At 34.7% G+C, this 14,971-nt stretch overlaps 2 protein-coding genes across 2 annotated transcripts in view; both read right to left on the bottom strand.

Annotated features, from left to right (window-relative positions):
• The window catches only part of LOC127852243 (limbic system-associated membrane protein-like), a 471,770-nt gene extending 457,152 nt beyond the window's left edge, over positions 1-14,618 (bottom strand). Inside the window, exon 1 of the mRNA XM_052386137.1 lies at positions 14,393-14,618. Within this exon, the coding sequence (XP_052242097.1) occupies positions 14,393-14,468 (76 nt within the window). The 5' untranslated portion in view covers positions 14,469-14,618. The remainder of the gene's footprint in view (positions 1-14,392) is intronic.
• On the bottom strand, positions 6,683-7,615 carry LOC127852250 (zinc finger and SCAN domain-containing protein 26-like). The gene is made up of 2 exons (XM_052386146.1): positions 7,218-7,615; positions 6,683-6,957 (listed from the first exon to the last, which is right to left on the bottom strand). Exons 1-2 carry the CDS (start codon positions 7,329-7,331, stop codon positions 6,838-6,840), a joined length of 234 nt encoding a protein of 77 aa, XP_052242106.1. The 5' UTR covers positions 7,332-7,615; the 3' UTR covers positions 6,683-6,837.
• Positions 14,619-14,971: the final 353 nt, after the last annotated feature.

Here is a 14,971-nt window from a genome sequence, read left to right as displayed (position 1 = left end):
TACATATTAGCGCTGCATTTTGATCAGATAAACCGATCACAAGACTTTTTTCAATTCTCGATGAATCCACTCCTTAAGTAAATTTATTAGAAAATATTTGTGATCTATTTGCTTTATAACAAAAATGCACAATGACGACAATATTTGTTTGCGAATGGCAATGGCATTGTTTTTTCAATCATTTTAAAGGTGGGTGCCCACTGCCGATCCGATCAACTCGATCATCCCGATCATCGAAATTTCCCGACCAAACCCGGCCAAGCTCAACTAAAAAGGGTATACACGTCTTATTCTCGACCTCTTGACGATTACACACGACCCCCACACGACTCATTCACGACGTCCACTCAACCATCCTACCGATTTCCGCTCGATCATCTCGACCTATACGCGAGTCCTATACGATCTGAGCTCGACCAAGTGGACCTCAGCTCGATCGCCACCAGATCTTCACACGACCAGATCGTAATTGTCGTACTACAGTCGTACAAAGCGATCTAAAATAACTCGGGAAGAGGTCGAGCGGATCGGGTACAGAGCTCGTGTATGGTCGAATAGCAATCGGGAAGTGATAGTGTACGGTCGAGTAGCCGTCGGGTAGCAGTCTAGTAAATATGTATATCAAATCGAAAAGAGGTCGAGTAGATCGTGTTACGATCTAAAATAACTCGGGTAGAGGTCGAGCGGATCGGGTACAGATCGTGTAAAAGATGTCAATCCGATCGCCACACGATTGCTTCACGATCAACTCGATCTTCTACTCGATTAATACACGACCACTTCCCGAGCGCTTCTCGATCCTTTTCCTACTCGACCGCTACTCGATATTTTTTGACATGTCAAAAAATATCGGGTAGAAAGCCCGACCAATGCCGATCTACCCGACCACTCCGACCACTCATGCCGACCGAACCAGACCAGTACCCGACAGCTTGGTCGGGCTTGATCGAGTTGATCTGATCGGCAGTGGGAACCCAGCTTAAGCCAAATAACGTAATTGTTTGGCGCATGTGATATGCCATTCGAAGAACATGAAATCGAAACTGAACCTTTATACAAACGCTTGTGTATAGATGGCCGATGTAACCTTAAGAAAGTTAACACAAATGTTATTTTCATGTTTCCTATTGTAATACAACTTTTTGAATATGTTTTTTTCTGCATTCATCGGTGTGTGAACAATACAATGCGGGGACATACTCTTAAAAACATAAAACAATCATTTTGTGTGTACATAGAGAGCGCCGTGAAAATTATTTTATTTGCAACTTGTATTGACATTATATAATAGTGCAATCAATACGACCAATATTTTCTATTAACTTAAACTGAATTATTATAAACTTGTTTTATTTCAACATTTTTTATTTTTGTTTCGATAAAGGGGTGTGTCTGTGCGCCACTTGCAAAACCAAAATGGTTTCACATAAATTGAGTACTATAATAAGGAATATGTTTTTACACAAACAATAACCTTCTTATCTCTGCGTCACAGTATATATAAACCTCCTACCAACATTCCCTTTGAAAGCTGATCTGTCAATAAACAGGTCGTATATGCATCGAAAAATAATGTGGTTATAGAATATGCATAGTCAAAATTAATATATTTAACAATACAACAATCCCTGATAAAAAACTTGTTTGAAGTAATACCAACACGCATATGCCATCTTTACTACGTAGACATCAAAACTTGCATAAACCCTACTGATGCATTGTTTAAAACCCTTTTCAAACCCTTGCTATAGGAATTTAATATGATAAATGTTTCGGCCTTGTTACAATATTTTTGGAAATTGAGAAAACATAGGGATAGTTTTTTGGTTTCTTCCATTAGGAAAGCCTTTGTCATTTATTGTTCCAAAGTCAATATGTCTTCGGAAATATACCACTTAATGGAAAGATGCAAACCATTAGCAATAGAATTGTTTTGTGATGCGCTTATAAAACAAATAACATGTAATAGGCAAAAAGGCACATTGCATGTTTTTTTGTTAAGCGTGTTTCTTCTATATCGCCGACCACAAAATAAAGAATGAAGAGATCACCCAACGTCTATCAATAAAGCAGGACGGGACGGCTTCGGGTTTTACGCCGATGCTTGATAGGTCAATTTTGCGATGGTGATATATATTGACTTACGTCAAATATTGTATTACACCGTTAAATTTAAATAGGGCTTATTGCGCGACGCTTTTGGAAAAAATGCGTTCATAACATTTTAAGATGCTTGCGAAAACATGAGAAAGGGGTTAAGTGGAAAAGAAATGTTTCTATCAAATGTTAATGACAGCACAGACACCAAATGTCCATACTAATAAATGCGCCTCTGAAGTCCAAATATATATGTTATTGCAATAAATACAAATCAAATTAGCAGTTCAGCTTGTACAATTCTGTCCAGGTTTTGATTATTAAGCATGTCAGTACTATTTCGCATACGTAATATTTATAATGATACCAATTATAAATTATACTAGACAATTAGTAAGAGAAAATATATAAATCACAAAACAACACCAATTTACCGCAAACAATACCCGTTTTACAGATGGAAATTATAAAAACAGGAGTACTACTTCCTTCGGTGGGGCCACCACCGAGCGCTGTGTGCGCGACCTCACAAAACAAGACGATGTGCCTTCCGAAGCCCTGGTAAGGCTAATTACAAAATAACGATATAATTAAATGATATTCTTAAGGCTTTTCATAAGAAAACTAAAAAGTAGTCAAGTCGCCACGAATAGTTAATGTGCGACGAACAAGAGACCGTTGCCTTCAATGAAACTTCCACGAGTACAATGTATATTACTTCCAGCTTTCATTACGCTGTAATCCTTCACCGAGCCCTCAATGGAGCTTCCTGCAGCCCGGGCAGCACCGTTTAAAGTCAACGTAAGTGACCATTTTGCCAACCTGCAAGCCCTTACATACAGGCGAACCGAGCGCAACCTAGCCAACGAAAAGGCATGATCCGGAAACTACCGACGTTACCGAATTCCGTTTGCGTTTGACGTAGCTTCCCCTATTGCCCTCCTTATTCTACGGGGAATATCACTTATGGAATAATCCTTCACCGTCTGAGAAACGAGCCGAAATTATATGCAGTATTTTACTAGACACATGTCTTATATAAAATGCTCTAAAACTACTTAATAAAACACGAACAATAACTTACTTATTCCATTATTAAATTATTTTATTAACATCTCAATTTTGTTTACTTAAAAATCTGACACTGAAGGAGGTAATTCTTATGTAACCGGGAAGAAGCGTGATCCATCTAATTTGAACCTGAAACCTTTTCGTCACACATGCAATAAGACAACACTTCGTTTGGCAATCTTAACAGTCATAATCTGGACCAATATATATTATGAATTCTTGGAAGCATGTATTGATTAACTAATAGTGTTATTGTTTCTTTTTAGTAGAAGGCCACTTAGACTTCATGAAGAGGGGTCTCTAGTATTATTTAGGGAGTTATCAATTGTAAACGCCCCTAAGAAATATGTTATTGACTAAGTGGTGGAGGACATCTCAATAGAAGAAGAGCTTGATAGCGGACGCATTTATGTCGCACTAGAACATTCTAACGTATATATATAAAGTAAACGAGCAAAAAAAGAGGACGTGTTAGTTTTTTATGTTTCTAGTTCATGTTCATGTCTTTCTCATGAACATGCATGTTGTATTTACCATTATAATATCTAACAATTCTAAAAAAGAAAGCTGTAATTGAATGTCGTTGTCCGTTACCACGTGCATATCTTTGTTTGCTTGATTGCATTTAAAGGGGCCTTTAACAGATTTTGGCATGTATTGAAGCTTTTTAGTAAATGCTTTATATTGAAAAATTTAAACATATTACCTAAAAATCTCCAGTAAAAAAAACAAACACGAATACAATTAAAAAAAGGAAAAAAGTAACCCCCAACAGGGCTCGAACCACTGACCCCTGGAGTTCTGGAGTAAAAAGTCTCCTGCTTTGACCACTCGACCATCCTTGCTCATGCTATAAGCGGATGTATGTTTTACCTATATAAGCAATCCTCGCAGTATCCCAAAATATAACGACAACAGAACTTTCCAAATTATTCAATCGTTTCGCGTTGCAACGCTTTATAATGTTCAGGTTTTTATCTCGTCAAATAATGCATATACTTGATATTTTAGAGCATGGTAAATGTTTTTTGAATTTTGTCAATTTACCAAAACGTGAAAAGGCCCATTTAATTAGGATCATTAATTCAATTATTTGAATATGAAATAATACAATTATCAAATAATCTCGCCTAGTGTAAGGCTTAAGTATCCAAATGTACTCTTTCTACGGCGGGAATCATAAGTGTAAAAAACGAAAGTATATATTTACTAAAAGCATTATATAGGCTTTATCTCTATAATATCGTCAAACAATATTTTGGCAGCTAGCAGTTTCAATTTTATATCATTATAACGTTGCTTTAATGGTTTAAGTTGAACAGGTTTAACAATAGAATACAGCATTTTTTATCAGGAAACATACTAAAAATCAAGCAACTCTAATTTCAACTAGTATAGGTACATACATACCAACATCAATTGGAATGAATTATCAACTTGTAAATATATCCATTAAAAACTTAAGCATTCATATCGATTAATGTTAAGCTTTTAAGTAATATTGTTTGCAGAACCACATATCTTATTATAAGTTTACCGAAATCACGGTGCCTATACCACGTGACTTTTTAAGATCTGTGTGGGGAGTTAAATGTCAACAAAAGCACGACAAAGGTAAGATTTTTAAGGATAACTTTTTTAATATGTCATCATTTTCAATGGGATAAAGTGGAGAGCCCGCTCATTCATGAGAGTTTTCTATAGGTATCATGATTTTGTAAAACAAATGAATATTTTTTCAGTAAAGTGCAACCGCGCGTTTGAACGGTTAGAGAAAGGTAGGATCAGTGTGGGGACATTATTTTATTATGACACAGAAACATCACCTCTCGTGAAATAAAGCAATAAACTTTATGGGCGGAGCTTACACTATATCATTTTGAATTCTTTTTTCAGGTTTCATTCATATATTTATGAAAACAAAATCAAGACAAATATTCTAACAGTAATATGATCTGTGTGGTGTACGTGTTTAGAAGGATCTGTGTGGTATCCGTGTTTCTACAATTTACGGATAAATTGAGATAATAACGACAATATATATATTTTTTAATTAATTTCAATTATTTCAATACAACAATTACTACTACTACTACTACTGCTACTACTTTTACTACTACTTCTGCTACTACTACTACTAATACTACTGCTACTACTACTACTACTACTACTACTACTACTACTACTACTACTACTACTACTACTACTACTACTACTACTACAACTATTACTACTACTAGTAGTAGTAGCAATAGTAGTAGTGGTAGATCTATTATTATTATTTAAAAATTCATTCATTTCAGTAATCACCTATTTGGCCCTAGTGAGCGGACAAGGGTTAATGGAAGAAAAAATAGAGGAAACAGTTTCGCGAGACAGGAATCCTATACAGAAGGGGACACTAGGAGTAAGGTGGGAGCGGGCGAGACGAAACGATAGCAAACTGTTGCCAACAATAAGAATGCGGATAGACGAACACAATGGACATTTTAATTCTGACACAAATTCTGCAATAGAAATTGTGTCAAATATTACACAGGTTGACAAAAAGCAAAGGCATGTTCTTTCCTGAGTAATACGTATGTTTTAAAATCAAATTTGGAATACACACTGATAAAACAGAATCCACCAGACGTATTGGCTTGTCATTTTGTTGTTATTTAAAGTTTAAGGTAAACGGTATGTTTATTAAAAACAAAATACTGATCATAGTAGAAACATATATATATGTGTGTGTTTGTGTGTTTTATTTCATATATGGAATTCATATTGATGCATTAGTTTATTACATAGTATAGATATTGACAATCATTCGCCATGTGTTGGTGATAATGTCATGTTATAAATTATGTCGTTGTATTCAGTGTAACAAGTGTATGCTTATCTTTAGCGTTAATTATTTTGAAAAGAATATAAAAAGTAAATGAATAAAAATTATATTATATGAATTTATATGTACGATTCTCCTCTTGTTTTGTGGATGGATGCAGCTCTGAAGAATGTCAAGACGTATTTCGAATTAAGGAGTATTGTATTGTATACACAACCACATTGCATACATTGTTTACTGTCAATTACCACGGCCTAGAGTAATTATAAGCAGGCAGTTAATTATGTAAAGCAATCGTGAAAATCCCTAGTATTAGAAACCCTCCCTGGCTGCTTATGATTATCGAACTAGCTCGTGACAGCGGTATTTAAAATTGAAACCAACGAAAAAACATCGCAAAACTTTTATTAAGTTATAATTAAAAATGAATCACAGATTCGATAATACAAATCACAGATGCGATTTATTAATGAATAACGTAAATCCAAATTATTGCACAATTATTTGAGAATTATTTCAAACACACAAACGAACAAAACGAAACCTAAAAATTAATCAAATTCGGATAACTTTAGAATCATTTTGAAAAGTAAAGGTAAAACAACGAATAAAATAACGTAAAACGATAATGAAGTTACACAGACAAACTGTAAACTATTATGATTTTTAATCAATATTCACGGATTTATGTGAAGTCCTCACGTATCGAGAAAGGTTTGTTTTGCGTTTGTACGTTTTGAAACACTCCTCACTACTGTAACACTTGTCATGCATATGGGTATTGACGTGCTCTCTGAGGTCATTCTCACTCCTAACTGCCAACCCACACTGGTAACATTTCACCAATCCCTCTTTTTTGCACTTTTCTCTCTAGCCACGAGTAGGTACTTGGCCGCACTGTACACACACGTGACATTGGGGTCCTTTGTTCGTTGAAGCCTTCTAAGATTGTAGGCATCCTGAGAAAAAAACAACATATTTTATTCACGTGACATTTCAGTGCGTAAACACACTATTTAAAAAATGTTAGTATCTGAGGACACGCGTTCGATAGTTTTAAATTACAAACGATTTGACGATTATTGAGTTATTTCAAAATATATGATAACCTGAGAAATGAGATATATTGTATATTTGTGTTGTTTCAAGAAAATCCGTTCATCTGTTTGTTAGCATAAGTGTATAAAAATGTTACTATTTTCAAGGTATTTAATTTTACCTGAAATGCTTTCCCAAGGCAGTTATAGTTTCCAGAGTTAGCGTGTCCCCTAATGTGGCGCAATAATCCAGCTCTGGTCTTCGACATTTTTCCGCATTCGGAGCATTGAGCCATACCTTAAAGCAAATATAATATCAAAAATAATATACGATACATTACTTAACCTGACAGTAGTGTTTGGCGCCAAAATAAAAATGGAATTTGATACAATAACATCAAGTGTACACTTATTTAAGGTAAGCATGGACTTGTCATCGATTTAAGATGCTCCAGCGTAAGATTTTAATATTATAATGGGGATTGTACAGCATGCCTGTAAATCATAATTATGTATTAGTTCAACAAGCGGTTGCAAGCGTAGTGTATAGCCATTATGTGTTTTACGTGCTAGCGCATTTAAAAATCCCGTTTCAAATACATTGTTGACAAGCATTTTCTTAAACAACTAAATAGAACTGAAAAACTTCAAAACAGTATACCACACAGATCCGTTGAAAAACGTATACCACACAGATCATATTACTGTAAGAATAGTTTTCTTGAATTTTGTTTCGTAAATAAATAACAGAAACCTGAAAATGGATGCAAAATGATATAGTGTAAGCTCCGCCCATAAAATTTATTTCTTAATTTCACCAGAGGTGATGTTTTTGTGTAAAAAATAATCAATGTCCCCACACTGATCCTACCCTTTTCTAACCGTTCAAACGCGCGGTTGCACTTTACTGAAAAAATACTTATTTGTTTTATAAAATCATGATACCTATAGAAAACTCTCATGAATTAGCGGGCTCTCCACTTTATCCCATTAAAATTGGTGACATATTAAAAAAGTTATCCTTAAAAATCTTACCTTCGTCGCGCTTTTGTTGATATTTTACTCCCCACACAGATCTTAAAAAGTCACGTGGTATAGGCACCGTGGAAATGCTTTTTATCATCCGAAACGTTGGTTCTGGGTTCGCCTTTTTCAAAGACGCGTCTGTGATTTGTACTAAGCTAGAGTGGCGTTGAAGAGTTCTTGTCTCAAAACATGCATTTCCAGCCCAATTAGCCGCTATTGTGTCAAGGGACAAAGATGCCGCTATGATAGCGAACACATTTCTTTAGTTTCGTGAGAGTTTCTAGCTATATCGCGAGTGGAAATCTATTACAAACATGCAGTTCAGCGATGAACTACAAATAACAACGGGAAGGGATTAAAACTATGATTACTTAAAGAATATTGTGTTTCGAACACTTAATTTGATCGATCTCTGTCTCAAACGTTTATCTTGAATAATGCACACACATGTGTATACATTGGTAATGAAATATTAATGTTTGGGGCAGTGCGTAAGCTATTTTTCTTGCTGAAGGCTGTATTTTTTTTTAAAATAATTACATGGTGATCTATTATGTTTAAAAAAGCAGTATAAGTCGCACCACATCTTGATTAATCAGTGTGAAAATGCTGTGATAGTTGTTGTTAAAATGTTAATCATACCATAGAGTCTGTACTTTTGAACATCAATCGGAATACTTTTTAACATAAATCATTTATGTTTGGCGAATATTGGAAAACAGAAAATCGAGAAAAATTATCACTAAAACACATATAATTGCAAGAGTATTATAATAGTTATGCAACTGTCCATTTTTCTATACTAGTCACGACAGTAAACGAAAAACATTTTAAACATAAATTAATTAAAGCAGGAGTCGTCGTCTTGGCATGGTCAATCCAAATATTTGATATAATTTGATAGGCATCATGTGAGTATTACATTACTTACATTCATTGATGCTAAGGCAATGCGTTAAGACACAGAAAGGTGACAACAAGAACCAGAGCGGTCTATACGGTTTAAAAAAACATTAACAAACAAACGAACTTTGAAATATGCAGGTCAAGTCAATGTGTACAGAATCTTTTTAATTTGTATACACGAAAAGCACAAGGTAATAAGGACATGTTACAGAATGAACACTGCTTATGACAGTGAATAACATTTGTAAAGGCAAAGGTATATTATCGTCAGACCTACATAATGCATAGAGTTAGACTGCTCACAACTCTATTCCAAAGAAAAATATCATACACAGATCTTTGTTTTTATCGTCATCGAATACACCGACCAGTAATACAATCCTGTATGATAAATATTAAAGATTTATACCAAAATTAATATTCTATTTTGACAGTTTTGTGACTTATACTTATTGAAATTGTAAGACAAATTTTCACTTCATTTCCAATACAATGTACACAAACTATTTCGAGCATTAAAACCGATAATATAACATATCTAAACTGGCTGAGATTCGGTAGAAAAGATTTGTATTACATGTTGTCTGTATTATAATTTGTTATTTTTTATTAAGAAAATCTTTTTCAAGACTTGGTATTTTGTGTTCACCAGATAACCGACTCACCTGAACGATTAAGTATATCGTGTGAACTTTTTAAATCGAGTTTCCGTTGACCATGCTTGCACTATGACCGCGATGGACATGGGTGAAGCTTATTATATTTATTTTGAGTAACACTGCGTTAACAACTCGAGGAAGTTAAAATAAAAGTAAAGAATGGTAGAGTAAACATCGTATGTGCAACGAACATTAAAAAAAACAGATGATGCACATCACATTTGTTTGTTATTAGCGGTAGTCGTTTTTTGGTTTTTACAATATTTAAATAAATAAAGTATGCGTTTGAACATCTTTAAAGCAGGAAATGTATATTTTCTCACGCAACACTGACGATTCTGCGTCCATACTGACCGTGTATCCCATGGGGGATATTCGACCAAAAGCGATAATAAAGTACATGATTGTTTAATTTAAAAGTCAAATTACTACTGACAAAATAAAAACTTGTGTCAATAAAACGTTTGAGTTATGATGACAAGAAAATTGAAAATTAATGGAGAATCGCTCATCAAGCTAGAAGGCGCGATGTTGTCAGAATTGTGAATTAGACAACTCAAAGAGAGTAGGATCGTGGCTCAGTCAGCAATAAAATTTGGAGCAACAAATACAAAATATAAGGGTATGGTGCTATATGTAACTTGTCACACAAGAACAACTAAAAACTTAATGTCCAACATTATTTAAATACTTTCATAAAGTCTTCCGAGAACAAAATTGCCATAGTAACTGCCAACTGTGTAAGATATTAAACGCACTGCATTTAATGTATGACTGGAATCTCTATAAATGAATTTTGAATTGGTTACTGAGAACGTGTCAGGTAGGATAAAGAACGATTCCCAACATCAAAGGAGACAATAATGATTATGTCGATACCACTAAGCGTCGATTTATAATAGTCATTTGAACTGCAAATGTGAAATATTCGATTCTGTTGGATGGCGAAATGACGATCAAATATTTGCATACAAATATAGATTGTGCTTTTGTTATAGGTACAATACATCTATATAATTTTTTTAAAGAACAATAAATAATAAACAAATATTCGTTTTATCCCTACAAAATAATAACTCAAGTTTATGGGACAACTCAATATGGACTCATAAAGTATTGTAAATACGATCACTTCTATTCTGTTGTTTGTTTCAGAAATGCCGTTGTTAAAACGCCAATCTTCAAAAAGTGACGTCTTTCTGATGCGGAGGGATAAGGATATGAAACAGAGTGATGTCGTGATGACGCGGATGGATTGAAGCAATGAACACAGAGTGACGTCGTGATGAAGCGGAGGGATTAGGGTATAAAACAGAGTGACGTCCTGATGACGCGGATGGATTGAAGCAATGAACACAGAGTGACGTCGTGATGAAGCGGAGGGATTTAAGCGGTAAATACAGAGTGACGTCCTGTTGACGCGGAGGGATTGAAGCAACGAACACAGAGTGACGTCGTGATGAAGCGGAGGGATTGAAGCTGTAAACACAGAGTGACGTCCCTGATGATGCAAAGGAAGTGAAGAAACGAACACAGAGTGACGTTGTGATGACGCAGAGGGATTGAAGCGGTTAACACAGAGTCCTGATGACGCTGAGGGATTGAAGCAACGAACACAGAGTGACGTCGTGATTAAGCGGAGGGATTGAAGCGGTAAACACAGAGTGACGTCCCTGATGACGCAGAGGGATTGAAGCAACGAACACAGAGTGACGTCGTGATGACGCAGAGGGATTGAAGCGGTAAACACAGAGTGACGGCGTGATGAAGCGGATGTATTGAGGCGATGAAAACAGAGTGACGTCGTTATGACGCGGAGAGATTGAAGCAACGAAAAACACAAACACCGTCTCGTCTCAGAAAGGCTTTCCAGGCTCAGCAAGCATCGCCGTGTATACCTTTCTTCAACTACCGAAGGTCATACATTCAACTTCACAAAGACACCTACTATTCAAGTACAAACATAAAACATAAAAACTAACCTAACCTAACAAGTTGCGTGCTCAAATAGGGCGAATATAACCACATGATCCTATTTAAATATCGAATCATCTCGTTCAAATCGGATATAGTATTAAAAATACATTTTGACATTACTGTATGTTTATGGCGATGTTGATGGCAAATAATTCCATACTCATGGTCATCGATTGTCATTCCCAGTTTTAAAGCTAACAAGAAATGTTATTTTTTTTATAGATACAGAAATGCATCATAATGATAAATATTGAAGTTATATTGACAGCATAGCGGAAACAGGGAGTATTAGCAGAAATATGACTTGTTCCTGTTATTCTAAAGCAACTATTCATTACCAGTCTAGAACTGAAGATATGCATTTATTTTATTGAAATTTATGCACACTACTCACAGAGTAAACAAAGAGTATATTGCATTCAGCAACTTAATAAAATATTTTGCAGCATTTTTTGATAGTTGGCCTACCAGGAGTGCACCTGCGTTTCTGTGGAAACTCACTTTCAAAAACGTCATCAGGATAGGTACCTTTCAGATGAAATTCTCATCTAGAAAAATAGATCGTCTGAACAAAAGACGTATACGTAACAGTTAGCAAATTTCGACGGTTTATATAAAAAAATAATTTAAAAACGTCTCCAAATATATTCAAATAGAATCTTCCGCTGGATAAAAAACTTAGCAAGAGGTCGGTTATTATAGGCAAATGACCAATATCTCAACAGTCATAGAAAGTATAAAGACACTAGACACAGCACTAAACACGCAACAACAGAATTAAATATTGATAAACTTGGGTCGCCGCATTGCAACGGTCCGAACAAAGCCTTATTGTTCAAACATGATTTTGTTTCGATCCGTAGATACAAATTTCACACTTGAATCAATGTTATTTCAAACAATAAACTATAAATTAAAATTTACCTCATAACATCTAACTACATTAATATAGAATAAAAGACACTTTCTTGATTCCATTGAAAAAAAATTCAGCTCCGTTTTGGGAAATCGGGGCTTAACTCAAGCGCGTAAGGTGTCGTCACTGAATAACCATCGCGTACGTTATACCTGCTTGTGAAAACTACTTCAAAAATTTTACAAAAGCATATGAATTTCAATTTAGAACATATCGGTTTCTTGTCAAGTGCTTAATGTGTCATTTAAAGTCTCTAAAATTGTGAACTAATTTCTTTATGCAACCCATTAGCATGTCATTGACCGTCAAGATGTAATGGCGTTGCTATGAGGATCATTTTACGTCAAAGGAAACCTATTTTATCGATATTAAGTTGCGCTAGTGCCGTTTCTATTACTAACGACTTTTCTTTGGCTTAAACACATAAAACAGTTACAATGACGCAACTTTCCGAACAATCGTTGTAACTTCTATGCCTAAATTAAACGATTCTCTGTTCAACAACAACAACAACAACAATACTACTTCTACTACAACTACTTCTTCTTTTACTTCTACAAATACTTGTACTACTACTACTACTACTACAAATACTACCACTACTACTACTAATACTACTACTTCAACTACTGCTACAACTTCTACTGTTACTACTACTACTTATATTTCTTTTTTAACTACTACTTCTACTTCTACGCAGGGCTCAACATTAACCGAAAAACCAACTTGCCCTACCGGGCCAGTACTGCCAAAATCTACTTGCACTGAAGGTAAAGCAACTTGCCCAAACATGAAATATCACATCAACTGTAAACCTCATATTGTTTAATAAACCAAAATGATAAACCACAAAACCTTTTTTTATTTTTGAACATTTAACAAAATGATTACAGCAATTGAAGTCTAAATTAAATGCTCTTTGTTTTTTTTGCACTTTTCCGATCGGACAACTATAACTTCAACGACTACACCTTGTATAAAGACACCACAGAGCGGTTCTTTAATCACTTCTTTCTAGAGAATCTTTTTATCAGGTACAAGCATCGGTGCCTTATTTAATTTCCAGGGCTGTATGAAACAATGTACGCAATGTAACCGGCACCGATAGGGTTTACTGTGAAAATATTTTCGATCATTGAACATGTTTTCTTAGTCAAGTGATAATTTGTGTTGAAAACCATAGATGTGCTGTTTGTATTTCCCTCGTCTTTGATGTACACTTATAGGTATATATTACATTTTGCAAATAGTTAGTATCACTTAGAAAAAAACCCCATCATGTGACGATTTAAACCATAATGCGACACAATCTTCGACATAAATGAATAATCGTAAAATAACAATATTATTAATCTTACCATTAGAATAACACCCTTTATCGCATGTGTCTTGATATATGAAGAGTATTAATTAATTTAAGTATTTATATATCTCTAATTATTATATTTGTGAGCACGTAGTCGTTAAAATGCATTACGTTGTATTGTCCAAATAATATTACACAAAAATGTACCTAATGTTCGTTCGAAACGCATCTGCATAAATGCTTTTTCGGAATTTAAGTTAACTGAATAACATAATTATAACATTAGATTATTCGACACAATGTAGAACTACGTTAGTAACATTGGTGCACACACACATTTTTAAGAGGTCATTGTTTAAATGATAGAAGATAAAAAATAAGTGTATTAAAACACCGCTATTCTTAACAGTTGACATATAGCGCGTAATAGCATGAAGTAGAAAACTTATATTGGACAATTACTTTATTAAAATCAATGCTTCTTTTACTGTGACTCTTAACAATTTTGTTAAATAGGTATACATAAAGTAATGACTTTAAATTTCCATTAACAGCTTAGCTACTTACAGTATACGGAAATCCCTTTGTGAAGAAACAAAAATAAGCACAGTAATAAATCCAGTCTGTAAGTAAACACGCCCATTTTGTTTATGAATATTATTTCCAAGATAACTTTCGCGCCTGTTTATGTGCAAGCAATTGTTGCATTCACCATAACTGCTTAACACAGATTCCAATGTCTACCGTATTAAATACAACACAAGTTATGAAAGAACTACGCGCCGTGTACAGATGTTTTCGGTATAGCGTTTTCCTTCCTTATCGCAAACCTAAATGAATAACCAATCAGAGATCGCATAACATCAATCAATAAAGCATGACGGGACGGCGAGGGTTTGTATGCTGTTGCTTGATAGGTCAATTTTGCGATGGTGATATATTGACATACGTCGCCAATAATTGAATTACACCGTTCAATTAATTTAGCACTGACTTCGCGATATTCTGTGAAGCTTTTAGAAAAATGTGTTTTCTAACATTCAAGAAGATTGAGAATACATTAGAAAAAGAATTAACGGCGATGAAATGTTCGAATAAAACGCTCATAATGAATCAAGCATTTCAATATCGAGTTATTTCGACTAA

The sequence above is a fragment of the Dreissena polymorpha genome, chromosome 12 (genome assembly GCF_020536995.1).
Source record: "Dreissena polymorpha isolate Duluth1 chromosome 12, UMN_Dpol_1.0, whole genome shotgun sequence".
In the NCBI taxonomy this organism is placed as follows: domain Eukaryota; kingdom Metazoa; phylum Mollusca; class Bivalvia; order Myida; family Dreissenidae; genus Dreissena; species Dreissena polymorpha.
Note: the sequence above shows the minus strand (reverse complement) of the source record. Positions and strands in the feature narration are given on the sequence as shown.

Coding starts and splice junctions, on each gene's coding strand:
- LOC127852250 (XM_052386146.1), bottom strand. CDS start 7,331: ATGGCTCAATGCTCCGAATGCGGAAAAATGTCGAAGACCAGAGCTGGA. Junction 6,958..7,217: donor GCCTTGGGAAAGCATTTCAG/GTAAAATTAAAT, acceptor TTTTTTTCTCAG/GATGCCTACAATCTTAGAAG.